A 15,329-nucleotide genomic window follows, 5' to 3' on the forward strand; every position below is an offset into this window, starting at 1 on the left:
TAGCTCTTGGGCCTGATTCTCTTTTCCTGGTCACAGTGTTTTCTACATTGCATTATTGACATTTTGGGGTTCTTCATTTATGGGGACTATCCCATGCATTCATGCATCATTGGATACTTAGCATTCTTTTATTTATTTAATTTTTTTAAGAGACAGAGTCTCGCTCTGTCCCCCAGGCTAGAGTACAGTGGTGTAATCATAGCTCACTGCAGCCTTGAATTCCTGGGCTCAAGTAATCCTTCTGCCTTAGCCTCCCCAGTAGCTAGGATGACAGGCTTGCACCTGGCTAGTTTTTAAAAATCCTTTCATAGATACAGTCTTACTGTGTTGCCTGGGCCAGTCTTGAACTCTTGGTCACAAGAGATCCTCTCACCTTGGCCTCCCAAAGTGCTGGGTTTATAGGTGTGAGCCACTACACTTGGTTTGACCTCCGGTTACTAAATGTACTAGTTTCCCCTCCTCATCCTCTCTCTCTGGGATAGCTCATGATTCCTTTACATGTTTTTTCAAATTCACCAGTGGGGAGGTGCCACAGAGCTTCCCCTCAAGACTAATATTTATAACAAATGTATAGGAGTAGTTTTGGAACCCTTAGAGGTCTAAACGTAGAAAGGTCTGAATGACTTACCTGCTCTAAGAATAGCATATTGTCTCGAAGCAGGGATGGTGGACAGTGCTGAGTGTAGAGGTAGGATGGACTGAGGGGTGTGTCATTCTTCCTGGGGTACTTCTTCCCTCAAGGCTTTATTTCTCTAAAACTGAGAAGACGGTGTCAAATATTGTTTCCTCACCTGGTTATTTCTGGAAGCTTGATGCTCTTTCTTGCCTCTGAGGCATTGACATATAGCTTTGCTTCTGGAAAATTGCTCACAGTATTTGAAAACATTGCAACTTTCCTTGGGAAGTGTTTGAAAGCACATACACACACATGCATGTACACCCATGTGACTTCTGTATCCTACGTATAACAAGTGGAAAAAAGAGGGAAGGGGTCAAGTTCAAAACTAGCAGGTCTTGGTCATGCTATTTTAAGGCCTTTCCTGTAGGAGGGTTTCTCAAAGATGCAGAAACACCCCCTTCCACCTCCGTTTGTGCAATGATGAGAAAGCCTGCAGGAGACCATATTTAGCTAAAGAAATATGCATGTGTGATTAAAAAAAACCCAGAAATTCCAAAGCTAAAACTGATAATAAACACTAAGACCATTTTGCAATCTGTGTGGGTAATCTCAGGGTCAGTAATTAATGACCCCATTGGATTCCATACTTTGACTCAGGCAGGACTCTCAAGACCAATTCAGTTAAACCAATATCCTCTTCTTCTCAGAAGTACTAGGGATATTGTAACACCTTTTGTACTCCATTCCAGCAACTAAGTAGATTGAGTTATAAATTAAGAATTGATGTTTGGAGACATTAACAAAATGTTTCCAAACTGCATATATTTTTAGAACTTTAGTTGTTACATATAGTTTATTTCTCTTGTAACTTGCTTCAAATCATACATCATATTCTATCACTAGTTTGGGAGTACTTAATTATGGATTTAAACTTTTTTTACTTTTAAAGGTCACTTTTGTTTAAGAAAAAGCCCTATGCTTGTGGAACACTGATCACAACCTCTATGTATGTTAAAAAATCAGACAAGAAATGTCAAGTCAAGTCACGAATCATTTACATCTTCTTGATTAATTATTTTGTTTTTGGGAGAAAGTAGAGGAGAGAAAAGTCATCTGAACTGCCCAGTTTTAGTTGTAAATGCATTGCTGTGAGTTCAGCCAACATGAAATGTTTAGTTTGGATATTTCCAAATTTCTCTGTGCAAATTTTTAAGATTAATTTGAATCAAAATCAAACCCATTCTATTTGTTTGTGTGGTGGCACGTGAGCAATGGTCCCACCGGGCTGGACTTAATATTTTCTTTCCTTCTTGCAAAAGTTAAAGCGTGACATTTTGCCAAATTTGACAAAGTCCAAATATTTTTTTGCCAGTTTTTTTCCCGTTAAAATTAACTAGTGCTCTCATTGGCTTCAATGCTCGGAAAGTCAGTCTTGGATACTTAATAAATTTTTTATTAAAGATGAAGGTCCTATTTTCTCTCCTTGAACAGTATCTCCCTTACTTTAGGATTTTGCTTTCTTGTTGTTCATAAAAATAATCATGAGAACAGGAGCATGACATTGTAGAGTTAAAAGTCCTCAGTGGCACGAAGGTGCTCTCTGAGAGATTTTAAAAACCATCCAACAATGACATTTATGCCCAGCAATTCTGTTGAAAGTATGCCATGCTCATTAAACAAACCACCTCCAGTCTATTTGGAATCACAGTATTTGCAAATTATTTCCCATCTCCAAGGGCCATTTATAATGGAAAGAAAAGAGATATGAAATTTTGAAAAAGTCAATTCTAGGGTTTTATGCCTGGGAAAGAGAGCAAAGCAAAGGTCATGGAAAACTCTGCGGTTGAGCCCTGACTCAGCTATTTGGTTACATAATTCACCCCGAGTGACCTGCATTCTTCGCATCTGTAAAATGGGATCTATGACATTTATTTGAAAAAAAAATCTTAATGATTTTTAATGAGACGTGTTGCAATGTTAGTGTTTCAGACAGAAGGCGTGGAGCAAGAATCATTTCCTGCTCCAGGCTCCGCTCTTTCTTAGCTTCCTATTGGATGGTAATGTTTATCTAAAAAAATGTAAGTTTTCTTTTCAGGAGGTATATTTAACTATGAAGCAATTCTGTAAGGTTTCCAATATATTCCAGAAAGTCACCCATTTTTAATAAAAAAGAATCCTTAGCAATTCACAAATTAAAATTTGCTTTGTGTTTTAATAAAGTTTCAGGTTTGATAAAGATTTGGGTAAAATATATGTATCTGAATAGAAACAATGAAAAGAATGCTTTTAAAAACTGAAGATGCACCCTGAAGTTTCAGGTCCTAATGTGGCTAGGAAATGCTGAGATCTTGAGGGACTTTCTGTTAGTGAAAAGATAAAAGATTTTTTTTTTCCTTTTTCTCAAGTCTTCATCATTAAAGTTTGGTTCTAACAGCAGACTCCTTCTCTTTTTCATGTGTGTTGAAAAGCAGCTACTCCCTGTATCAAAGCCATCAGCCCGAGTGAAGGATGGACGACGGGAGGCGCGACTGTGATCATCATAGGGGACAATTTCTTTGATGGGTTACAGGTCATATTCGGTACCATGCTGGTCTGGAGTGAGGTAGGTGTTGTCTGAACATTAATATCTAATAGCTTGATCTACTTGAAGATACTGTCTATGCTTGAATTTCTAATAGAATGTGTAGACTTTAGTGGTGCCTCTCTGGGTGGGCCAGCTTCAGTCTACAGAATTTGGGGAAACTGGAAGAGATGGTTTGGGTTTACCAGGAGGCAACAGTTACTACTGGAATGACTTCCATTCTTTGGCCCATAAGCAATGGGAGAGCTTCTGTTTAGAAATTTGTCTTCTTGGGCTTGCCATGGTGTGGAGGTCCTATTGTATGCTGGGAATTGAAGAGGAGATGCAAAGTCACAAGATGTATAGAAAAAGCCTATTCACACTTTAGCAAGGGTGTAATCTGTGGCTATTTTGTAGAAAGAGTACTGTAGCCTGATCTTCGAGGAACATCATTCAATGGCAGCATAATCCAGGTGAAGGTGGTTCTTGACTTATTCAATGACTATTCACCAGAGAGAGTGATTTGCTGGGAGAACCTAGAACCACCAAGGGTTTTTTCTAGCTCTAGGAATTTACAACTCTCAAGCATCTCTGTGTGTGACTGCAACCCCTTAAAAATGACTAAGTTCTAATTGTGCAATGCTGTACAAGCACTGTGATTGTTCTTTTAACCTACCAGTTGACTTGTCTGGCAACCATCAGCATCAGCTCAAGATTACAAAACATGTGCATCCTGTTATATAGATGCCATGGCAAATCTGCCATTGTGTTCTCAGTTCTGAGCCCCAGTTTCTTAGCCAGCATGCTCCAAGCACCCTCTTTCACTTCACCAAAGTTTAGAATAAAAACAATGTTAGGGCTACAATGTACCATAGGGTTCATTCATCCCATTTGCTTTGTAAGCATATAGTCATCCTAACTTACTGAGACTTACCATATACTAGGCAATGTGCTAAACCTTGAGATAGATCATCGCACCCTTCTTTCTACATTACGAGTAGATACTCTTAGCATATTTCTTTTCTTGATAAGGATACTGAGACTTCGAGACATATTTGTCTCATAGCCAGAGAGCAGCTGCCCAAAGCCTATAGAATGTAACTGATTTGTATATGGCCACACAAAGATTTCCATTTCTAGCTCTGCTCCCATGACACTGGTTTAACCCATCTAGATATTTTCTTTGTGTTGTTTTCTCTCTAGAGGGGCCATACAGATGAGCAGAAAGTTAAGACTGTGATAGTTGGGTGTGTTTGTCTTTCTAGAACAGAGACTCTTCTTCCTTGTAAGCCTTCTGTGTATACTGCTTACTGCCTGTAACCCACTCAGACAAACCCCTTGTTAGCTCGTGCTGCTGCTGCCTTGGTATTTTCTATGCAGCAAACAAGGGGTATGCATTTGGTCATAGAATCAAAGTTCTCATAAAGCCGAATCAGAGATGAACTTCCCAGCCTACCCAACTAATTGTTAGGCAAGTTGGAATATTCCAGGTATGAAAGGTGGACTAAGTTCCCCTTGCCCCCTGTACTCCATTTTTTGTTGAAACTGTTGGGTTGTAAATTAGAAGCATCAAATTCATGGCAAGTTTTGCTGCCAGCCTGGTGTCTTCATCCTGCTGGAGACAGTAGTCTCACGAGGACACCCTGTCCCAGGTCTTGTGGGCTGTGTCTTCCACCTTTTCCATCTTTCTTTCTGTTGCTTATCTCGGAAGTTGGGAGATGGGAAGAGTAAATATTATACGGACTCCTTGCTTCATGTCATTGCAGTCAAAGCGGAGCTCAAAATTGGCATTAAATATTACTGACCCTGTGAGAAGAAGGTGGTTTGCTCTGATGCTTCCTGTAAAACCTTGTGCCTTCTTAATCCAAGTGTACTTCGTTGAATATGGAATAAGAACACATCAGGAAATCATTCATTTGCGCCTCTGCCTTGCACTTAATCAAGGTCCCTCTGTTTTTTCTCACTTTCCTACTTTCTTGACCTGTTTTGAGAACAGCAAAGGGAGGTTAGCATGTAACTTGGATTTATCCAAATTGCTTTAAAGGATCTGTTTCTATATAACAAAATTGACGAAAGTCATGGGAAGGAAAAACCATTAATGCAACACCTTTGTCCTCCTCCCTCCTCTGTCCCTCCAGCGCCACTGCCTTGTGTGTGCCAGGAGCCCCTCTTCACTCTGTCCCAGGAGTCAGGGGGGTCCAGCCAGGAGCTGAGGGTGGAGGATGCATGCTCCTTCATTGTCTGGCCCCTGCTTTCAGACTTCTCTTGGTTGTAGCTATGTCATAAAACAACTATGACCCTGTCCTGGTGCAAACTGTTTCCCAAAATATTTGTGCAGATATTCTTTTAAAACAAGTAAATGCAACTGTATTAGCAGTTGGGTACCTGGATGTGGACTTTAAATTGGGCTGTTATCATGACTGTTCTATGTTCAGAATAATGAGCCTTGTGGAAGTGAACCTTTTTTTGTAATATTCTAAACTACTTCTATATTTAGGTTTTCATACAGACTACTTGGCACACACAATTTTCTCTGCCTTTTCATTCAGGGAGAGAATTTGATACTGCCCCAAATCAAGAAATCCATTGTATAATGTGAGAATTGAGAAATAGCTCATACTTGCTAAGGGTTCATCATGTGTAGGCACTTTATGGGTATTGCTTTAAGCCTCACAATAGCCTTGTATTCAATACTCCTGTTATTCTAATTTTGCATATGAGTAAATGAGTTTCAGAGAGGTTAAAAAGCTTGCCCAAGGTTACACAGCCAGATAGGACTAGAGATTGGATTTGAACTATACCGTATTGTTTTTACGAAGGAAGGAAAAGTCCTAGTTAATAAGAGAGCATACGCAATCTTGAGAGAGGGAAGAATGACAGAAAGAGGAAAGAAAGAAAAAAAAAAAAGGAGAGGTTTCATAAGCCAGGTGGTATAGTAGTAGAAAGTAGTAATAGTAATTGTAGTAGTGATGATGGTTGTTTTCAATCGAATAAAATTACATGAGTGCCTTTTATTTTTGTAGAAGCAGAAAAATATTAACCAAGTTTGAGGCCATTTGTCAAGGCCTGCATTGTACAGAATCAGAATTTGATCAGAGGACATCTAAGAAAAAGCTATAGAAAATGCAGAGTGTGACTAACATTAGCTAACATTCATTCACTGAGCACTTAGTTCCTGCCAGGCAATATGATAAATGTTTGGTAGCACCCCTGTGGGATTCTTACCATTGTGTATGATGTTGTTCTCATTTGATCATTCCTCTCATGATGAGGAAATTGAAGCTTGGGGAAGTTAAATAAGTGGTTCAGTTATCAAGTGGTAGAGAGATGGGACTTGAACCCAAACAGTCCAACCCCAGGGCTTACCTTCTTAACCTTCCATAATTTAGCCTATACCACCATTTTTATCCTAGGGTGTTATCCAATCAGGGTGATAGGCTCACATTGCCATGATGTCTTGTGCTGGGGGTGCCTTAACAGTTGCTGTTACCTTCCAAGGTCAGGTAGAATTGGCATGTACAGACTCAGAGAGGTAAGAGGGCTTCCCTTCATCTTCCAGTTGTATATGTTTGTGATTGGTGCCACTGGATTCTAGGTGGAATTTATCTTTATGAAGTAAAGGATACATGCCTGTGCTAGGGCAAGACAATTAACCTGTTTAGCCTCATCTTTAGAGCTGGATCCCTGTCCATCCAAAGTCTTTGCCCCAGACCACATGATCTTGAGGTTTATGCCATCTCTAAGATCCAGGCCTTCTAATTTTAAGTAGACTTTTATCACTTCTGCATTTCCTTGCTGTATAGCCCAACACACCCAGGAAGCAGGCCGCCAGGCTAGGACAAGTAGATAACATTTTAGATTAGCAGCTAATGCCATTATTTAGAGTCTTTTTTTAGCTAAAGAATTTTTTAAAGAGCCAGAGAAAATCAGGCTGGCTTAATTTAGTCCAATTTGTGCTCTTCCCCTAACAACCCAGTCTTCTGCAAATGAGTAGTTCAGTTTAACTCATGGATCGCCCCCTGAGGGGTGGGAAGAAGAAAGAGGCACTTCATTGCTCCAGAACTCAGTTCTGCCTTCTGCGAGCCCCCAAGTTCACATGGCTTTCTTGTGAATTTGATTTGCCCCCTTCCTCTTTCTTTATTGTTTCTTGCCCTTTCTCCTCTCCCTCTTTTTAGAAAGTAAATTATTTTACTATTATTCTTGTGCTCCTTGCCCTGTCCTACTCTAAAAGTCTTTTTAAAAATTGTTTTAGTGTTTTATATACAAATCTAGGAAAACTAGCGGGGTCGATGTGTGATAATGTTTAATGTGGGTTGAGATTTTTTTCTTGACCAGAGCGGCGCTTGATTGTTTTGCCTTTCTACCAACAAGTGATTTGGAGCAGGGAGGGGCTCCTGCTTCTGGTTTGTAGAACTAATTGTTATTTTAATATCTCCTCTGAATTCCTCCAATTTCTAAACAGTGAGCACTGGTTGGCTTGCCTGCTGGGTGTCTAGCACTGGGATAGGTACCATGGGTAATTAAACTCGGGCTTTGTGGGATCTGGTGTTTTATTTGGAAAGATGACTTGCTTCCATGAAGCAAATTAGAGAGTTACATAATATATTTATATAATCTAGTATTAAATTGGTAGTTTACAATTCCAGGCAAAGTTCTAGAAAGCAGAGAGTGGTGTAGTCAGAAGTAGATTGTTTGAATGACCAATCAAGTTCCTCTTAAGTATGGATGCAGCTCTGTGCTAGGTACGTTAGGCTCTCATAACCCTTTTATTTTATCACAGAATTTACACAACTTAAAGTATTTAAGCTGTCAATTAAAAAAAAAAAGTACAATGGTGGGTTTAGTGGGGAGTAGAGAATAATATTCCAGGCAAGTGTTGAGACTGCATGGGTTAGCAGTGGATAAGCAACCAGTTGAGAGACTTGGGTATTGATGGTCCTTCCATTGCCCAATCAGAGGATCTAGATTTAGTCATTGTTGGTCGCTGGACCTCAGTTTCTCATCTGAAAATGAAGGGCTTAGAGTATACCTCTTTGAAATCAGTGCTACAATTCTAGTGATTCCTTTTTTTTTTTTTTTTTTTTTTTTGAGACGGAATCTTGCTCTGTTGCTCAGGCTGGAGTGCAGTGGCATGGTCTCAGCTCACTGCAACCTCCACCTTCCAGGTTCAAGCAATTCTCCTGCCTCAGTCTCCCATGTAGCTGGGACTACAGGCGCGTGCCACCACACCCAGCTAATTTTTGTATTTTTAGTAGAGACGGGATTTCACCGTGTTGGCCAGGCTGGTCTCAAACTCCTGACATCGTGATCCGCCTGCCTCGGCCTCCTGAAGTGCTAGGATTACAGGCATGAGCCACCGCACCCAGCCTAGTGATTCCTTTTAACTAGAGTTTATTCCCCTGAGAATCCCCCCACAGTCAGAAGGGGACAGTGGTGGCATGTGGAAACTGCTCCTTTTCTTCCACTATTGTTCTTTTCTTTCAGAGCACACTTACAATACACAGATGTGATGTTTATTTGCAAAAGGAGTCTTTGAACTTCATCAAAACAATTTAATTGTCCATGAAACTGGATCTCCCTATTGATATGTCTTTAGTCAATATTTTTACTCTCTATGCTTCAGATTTTGGTATCTGATATAAATCAGAGACTTATGCCACAATGTTGGCCAAATTCATCTTCTAGATAGTGCTATGGAAGACTAGTTCTTCAGGATATTAATAGATACCCCTTAGGAGATGAGAGAGGGAGATTTTTCCTGGTAAGTTTGGGGAACGTTGAGTCAAACAAATTCTACTGGTCTTTCTTCTAGGGCTTTGCACAACGTTTGAGGTACTAGTATGCACTGCAAATACTTAGATGCAGTATTTAGCATGTCCCAAACTTTTGTGAAGGCAGAACTCTTTTTTTTTCCGCCCCCCCCAAGGATCACCTTACAGGGAGATATATTGGTGATGGCTGAAGTGCATTTTGATTTCATGTTAATGGAGCCAAGTCATGAAATTCAATCACAAAGTGGTTGGACTGGGATAGATGTGAGAAAACCATCTGAAATATTTGCAGAGTATCATTCAGATTAGACCAGGAATGTTTAGAGCCATTATTCTTTAAAGCTGCAAGGCTTTGAACAAAATTTCCCTCATATTTTGCATCTGGTTTTAGTCAGTACACACTTGGCATTAGATGCTATATGATTTTGCAGGGCAGCTATATTTAAAGGTTGCCAGTACCACTTAGTTCAGATGGGAGAAACCAAAGTTTCCTCGTGTATGAAGCAATTAGTCTCACACAGGTTCTCCTCATTGTCTTTGTCCAGATGCATGCTTTCTTCAGCTACATTCCCAGACATAGGGAATGAAGTCAAAAGAAACCTCTGGGGGAGACCTGTGGATGAATATAGTTGGGTAAATGGTGGTTTAGTGGCTGAGAAGCAATTTTGCCACTTAAGTCAAAAAATTGGAAAACCAAGTGGTAAATGCAGTCCTTGATTTATTTCTTTCATCCTATCTATCTCTACTTTCCGTTCTCCTTTGTACACATAGCTCAGAGGAATGATTGTCAATAAACAAGAGGATTGGCTTCTCTGTGATATTCAATAGTGGATGACTAAGATGCATACATGTATTCCACCGGAAGTTTCCCAGGCCTTTTTGCCCGGCCTTGACTCTTACTGAACCGCATGTAGAGTCACCACATTTTAAGGGCCTTGAGAAACCTTTTTTCAGTCAAGTACAGCTTTCTTATTTTGTGAGGAAAAAGAAACTTCACAGTGGTAGGGTGACTTGTCCTGGGAGCATATTATCTACTTAATGCTGGGCTCAGAGCCCAGTTCTCTTGACATCCAACTTCACCCCCATCCAGCTTTTGGTTGTACCAGATTTTCTCATGAAATTTCCATGGGCTTTTAACATACTCCCAGAAATTTACCAAACCTTCCTAAATTTTATACATGATTTCCCTAGCACTCTAAAGACATATATACTAGCTTGTATGTGAGATACAGCTCCACTAAAATAAAAAAGAAAATTAAGATGGAGAAAGACATTATGTCACATATTACCTCTTTCAAAATGTCATGATAGAAATGTAATACGATGTAAATAGTTGTGTCCATTTATTTTACATATATTGAGGCTTCCATGTGTAAATTTAATTCAAAGTTGATTAAATGCGTGGATTTAAAATGACTCATAGTTACCTATTTTTTTCTAAATGTTTCATGTCCTATATTTAACCTGTGTTTATTGACCATCTATTATATAGAAGGTGCTTTATGCAAAATTATAAACTTTATTTGTTAAAAAATTTAAAAGCAGTCTGGATTAGTTGCATTAAACTTTGAATATGACTTTGAAGAACAACTTTCAAGCCCAAGTAATTTTATGAGAAATCATTTCTAAATGAGCCAGCATATTAAAAAAAAAAAAGATAAAAATGGTCTAATGGCCTTTTTAATATAGTTACATAGTTACAGCCATGCTCACTTTATTCCTAAGATGCCTTAGTCTACATTTTTATTTTTGATGACTGAGGCACTTGAAATCTATTTTCTATGTTGATAATTATGAAATAGTTAAAAAGGACTTTAAGATGACATTTTCAGCTATTTACAGTGTGCTCAGGAGGTACATGTATCTGTAACTTGAAAATAGGAACCACAGAAGTGTGATGAATTTCTAATTTTCATATGAATCAATGACAGAATTCACACCTGGCTGCAGTCATGTGACTTTTATGAAGAAAATGAGTATTTATGGATATCTAGATAGTGCTGTATTCCTTTCCTGCTGATTGTTAATCGCTGGGATGGCTCCCTGATACCCTGAACTAAATAAAGCCTTCTACCTTATACAACTTTTATTGGCTTTCTCTTTACTAAAGCCACAACTTCTTAGTCTGGGATTCAAGCACACCACCTTGACTCCAATCTTTCTTTTCAACATCCTCACCCACCATTCATCTTAATTTATGTTCTAACCCATTGACTTGTTAGCTGCTCCTTGTACCTGCAGTAACTTTTCTCCCTGTCTTGCTGATGCCATTCTCCCCCCGGGATCCTTTTCCCTCCTTTCTGTGCCCATATCCCTCTGCCCTTTAAGATCCTATGAAATACCACCTTTTTCTCTGAAATCTTCCCATATGACTCAGGTATAGAATATTTTCTCTTCTGTCTAAATTCTTATGTTGTCTTATTTCTACCATACTATGTTCCTTATACATCTCCATCTTTAATTATCGTATTTAAGGGCATACCCTCTTCCTTGAAGACAGGATCCAGGATAAATTCAGCTTAATTTTCTGTGATGCCCAGCACAGAGCTTTGCACGTCTGAGGCATTAGTGAAAATCTGTTGAATGACATTACTTCCTCATTCATTCATTCATTCATTCATTCATTCATTCATTCATTCAAAGAAATGCTCCCTAATAGCAACTGTTGTAGTTGATGATGCTTGAAAGTGTCACTACTAGACAGATTGTGGTCCAGGTTTTGCTAATGCTTGTATGGGTAGGTAGTTTATATATAGATGTAATTGTTGTGTAATAAGTATGCACATAAGTGTCTTAATGTAAAACTATTGGTGATGGTGAACATTGAGTAGTAATAGAAGTAACACATGTTGACTGATTGATACAAGTGATGCCTTTTCCTACACTGGTTACAGGAATTGTGTCAATTAATCCTTGTAATAAACTATCAGATAACAACTCCCATCCTATTTCTTCCCCTATCCTACTCTCTCCCCCATCCTACTCTCTCCCCCATCCTACTCTCTCTCCCTTTCCCCAATAAGGAAACTGAAGGTCACAGAGGTTGAGTGAATTTCCAAAGGTCCCACAGCTGATTATTGGCAAAGCTTGGATTTGAATCAAAGTCCACCTGACTCCATAGCCATCTCTTAACTCTCTAATATGAATGTCATAAAACTCATTTATCCAGAGATGTGTTATAATAACCTCAACTCTCCAAAATTCAGCATGAAACCAGAAGCAAGCCAAAAAAGTAAATAAAATAAAAAGCTTTGGGTTAATGAGAACAATACTTCTTCACAAACTATGTTATCTGTTTTCCTAGGTCACAGCAAATTAGAAGGCCCAGACTAGAGGCAGATCATGTATGGAGGTGGGCTACTGGATACAGGCTCAGTGACAGCTGATGGCCTGATGTCTAGGGAAGAAATGGAAAGCCTAAAAAGCACACACAGAATTGTATTACTGTGCAGTTCATTAATGATGGTGGCCCCGAGTAATAAAAAAAAAAAAAAAAAGCTGGCAATATATTTAGTATATTCTGTTTAAAACAGCAAGATGTGTATAATGTAACCTTGAAAGACTTTCAGCAGAAGCAGTTGTACAGCCACATTATTAAAAGGGGTTTGGCTTCAGTTTTTCTGTAGTGCCTACTTTTTTTTTTTTTAATACTTCAAGTTCTAGGGTACATGTGTACAACGTGCAGGTTTGTTACATATGTATACATGTGCCATGTTGGTGTGCTGCACCCATTAACTCATCATTTACATTAGGTATATCTCCTAATGTATATCTCCTAATGTAGTGCTTACTTTTATCACATCTCTGAGTTCCAGAATGAACATGTTAAGTGAGGAATTACTGGTTGTATGGGCTAGTATCAGTGTATTACCATACGTAGATAGGACCAACACCACAAAAAATGTTAGAATGAGTCTCTGTATCTTAAAACTTTGACATCTTTTGTTTGTTTGTTTGTTTGTTTTTAAGCTTGGAGAGACTCTACAAGTCTTTCAGTGAAAGGTGAATTTATTCCCTGACTACTTTATCTATCAATCTTTTGGCTTTTATATTTTTCTTTACTAATTCCATAGGCAAAGATTCTGCCTTGTGAATTGCCAATGTTGATAACAAGCATTCATCCCCTTCCATAAATGCATTCTGATTTCCTTTTCCTTTTATATTTTAATTTGCAAACAAACAAGCAGGAAACATAGGACACTGAGCCAGGCCTGTGTAGGGAATGATGTTCCTTCTTGACTGAATTTAGAAAAACAAGCCTTGAGAAAGAGCTCATTGTGCAGCCTCAAACCACAGGGGCTGGCGTTGCTGATGTCTGATGCTCTCCTTCTGGAATACCCTGGGTCTCAGGAACTCACCCTTGCTTTTCCAGCTCCCAGATGGTCAGGCTGGGATCCAGTCTTTAATGGGGCCCAACTGGCATAATATCTACATCCTGGGAAGAGAGATGGAGAAAGTTTATTTAAAAAATAAATTACAAAATAAATAAATAAATAACCCACAAAACCAGAGGTAGTGGAAGCATAATGTATTTGCTTCAGTCTTTTTTCTCCCAAATCTGTTATTTTGAAAGATGATCTTGTTGCCATTTTGTTTTGTACAATTAACTGCATTGATTTCGGGACCTGGTTAGATTCCTGGTCAGAAGAACTGGGCAGTATATTTCTTTGAATGCTTAATGAGGATACCAGGAAGTTTGTGGTGGCAAAGTAAAAAGTTTTTTCGTTGTTGTCGTTTGGGAATTTTTTAGTAAAAAGAATTCGGAATGGAGTGGTGTTATTTTCTTTTTGTAGATTCATAAGAAACTTTAGTGACTCTTTATCTTAATTATTAATGGTGGCTAATGGCATCACAATATTTATCCATTCAATGTTCAACAAGTATTTATTGAGTGCCTACTAGTTCCAGGGCCTTGATAAACACCAGGAACATAACAAAAACAAAGAAGGCCAAGATCATACCCTTATGGGGCTGATATTCTACTTAGGGGGACACACAGACAATGAATAGGAAAGCACATCTACATCTCTCTACTATCCATCTGAGTCTATGTCGATACCTATGTTGAGAGAAATTTCAGTGTTAAGTAACATGACTGACTATTCAAATGCTAGATTTTAAGTCCCCCATTTAACTCAATTCCTGAAACTTTAATTTCAAAAGTCTCCTTTGACATTCATACATGAAGTTTATCTTTAAGGATTCATGTGACTCAGCATATTTTGGTAAACATTGGTTTAAAGTTCTTTTCTTGAAAGGACAAAAGGAAACCAGAATGTTTGTGAAACAGTAAATGCCTCCTCTGGCTTTTTCTCACGTTCCCTGAGAAATCATACACTGCTTTTGAGACAGGCAATTCTTGGGAATGAAAGAATCTGTGTTATGAAACCCAGAGAACTCTGATTAGGGAACAAACCAAAACACACCAAGGAACTCAGAAGAAGAGCTGGCATCCTCTGATTTATGTGGTAGCCACTTCAGGGAAATAGAGAGATAATATGGAGGTTCAGTCAGCGCAGTCGCCAAAAATATATACTTTTCATATTTCAGCTTCCTTTACGAACTCCAAATAATATATTTTAAATGTCGTGTCTAACTCCAAAAAGATCCATGTTTCAGAGTGGTGGAGGGAAAACAAGTTTGCCTGTTTGGTCCCTAACACTTTGGTATCTCTTTAAAAATCCATAGTTTGATTTGGTTTTAGAGCTTTAATTATGCTTTTATATTACAGTTTTCTTATTTAAGTGTCTGCTTCATGTCTATCACTCAGTACCCCCTGCCTATCTCAAAAGAGATGGCTGTTATTATCCTAAATGAGGAGGAGGGAGAATGCTGTGAGAATTATTAATACATAAATTCAAAAATTAATCTGGAAAGTGCTTTAGGGTCCCCAGAGAAGCTCTACCCAAACATAAAGCATAGGTAATATTATTATCAGCACCTCCACAGAGCAGACAGGAGCTGGTGCAGTATAAGATTAGTAAACTGAGGCACAGAGGGTGTCAATGAGTGAATGGGCTAGCATGCCTTAGAACGCAGACCCTTAGATGGGTAACATCTAAAAACCACCTTGCCAGTGCCCACTTTAGGCTTTTTCTAGCCACAGATGTTTATTATTTTTCCAGAGAAGAAACCTTTCCTTCCCTTTATCCCTTCTCTTCGTGTCTTTGCTTGTTTTGGACTTTTTTTTTTTTTTTTTTTTGAACTTTTAAGTGTTGAAGGTGATTACGGTTAAAATATTAGGTCCTAAACCTAGTAATGAGAAATCGCTGGTGTGTTTTCTAGTAACCCCAGTTATTTTTTGGCTTTGTGGCTTGGAACGTCAAATTGCATTTATTTTACCTACTCCTATTGGTTGGAAAACAGGGGTAAAGGCTTA

At 38.7% G+C, this 15,329-nt stretch overlaps 1 protein-coding gene across 11 annotated transcripts in view; it reads left to right on the forward strand.

Moving 5' to 3' along the window:
* EBF1 (EBF transcription factor 1) overlaps positions 1–15,329 on the forward strand; it is a 411,481-nt gene that overhangs the window by 306,207 nt on the left and 89,945 nt on the right. For 6 of the 11 annotated variants that reach the window (XM_050794788.1, XM_050794797.1, XM_050794793.1 and 3 more), the window contains exon 9: positions 3,091–3,221. In XM_050794788.1, the coding sequence (XP_050650745.1) occupies positions 3,091–3,221 (131 nt within the window). Of the gene's footprint in view, positions 1–3,087; positions 3,222–15,329 lie in introns of all 11 variants that reach the window. The other 5 variants (XM_050794789.1, XM_050794794.1, XM_050794787.1 and 2 more) reach the window with 1 other exon arrangement.

This window comes from Macaca thibetana, chromosome 6 (assembly GCF_024542745.1).
Source record: "Macaca thibetana thibetana isolate TM-01 chromosome 6, ASM2454274v1, whole genome shotgun sequence".
NCBI classification, from domain to species: Eukaryota; Metazoa; Chordata; class Mammalia; order Primates; family Cercopithecidae; genus Macaca; species Macaca thibetana.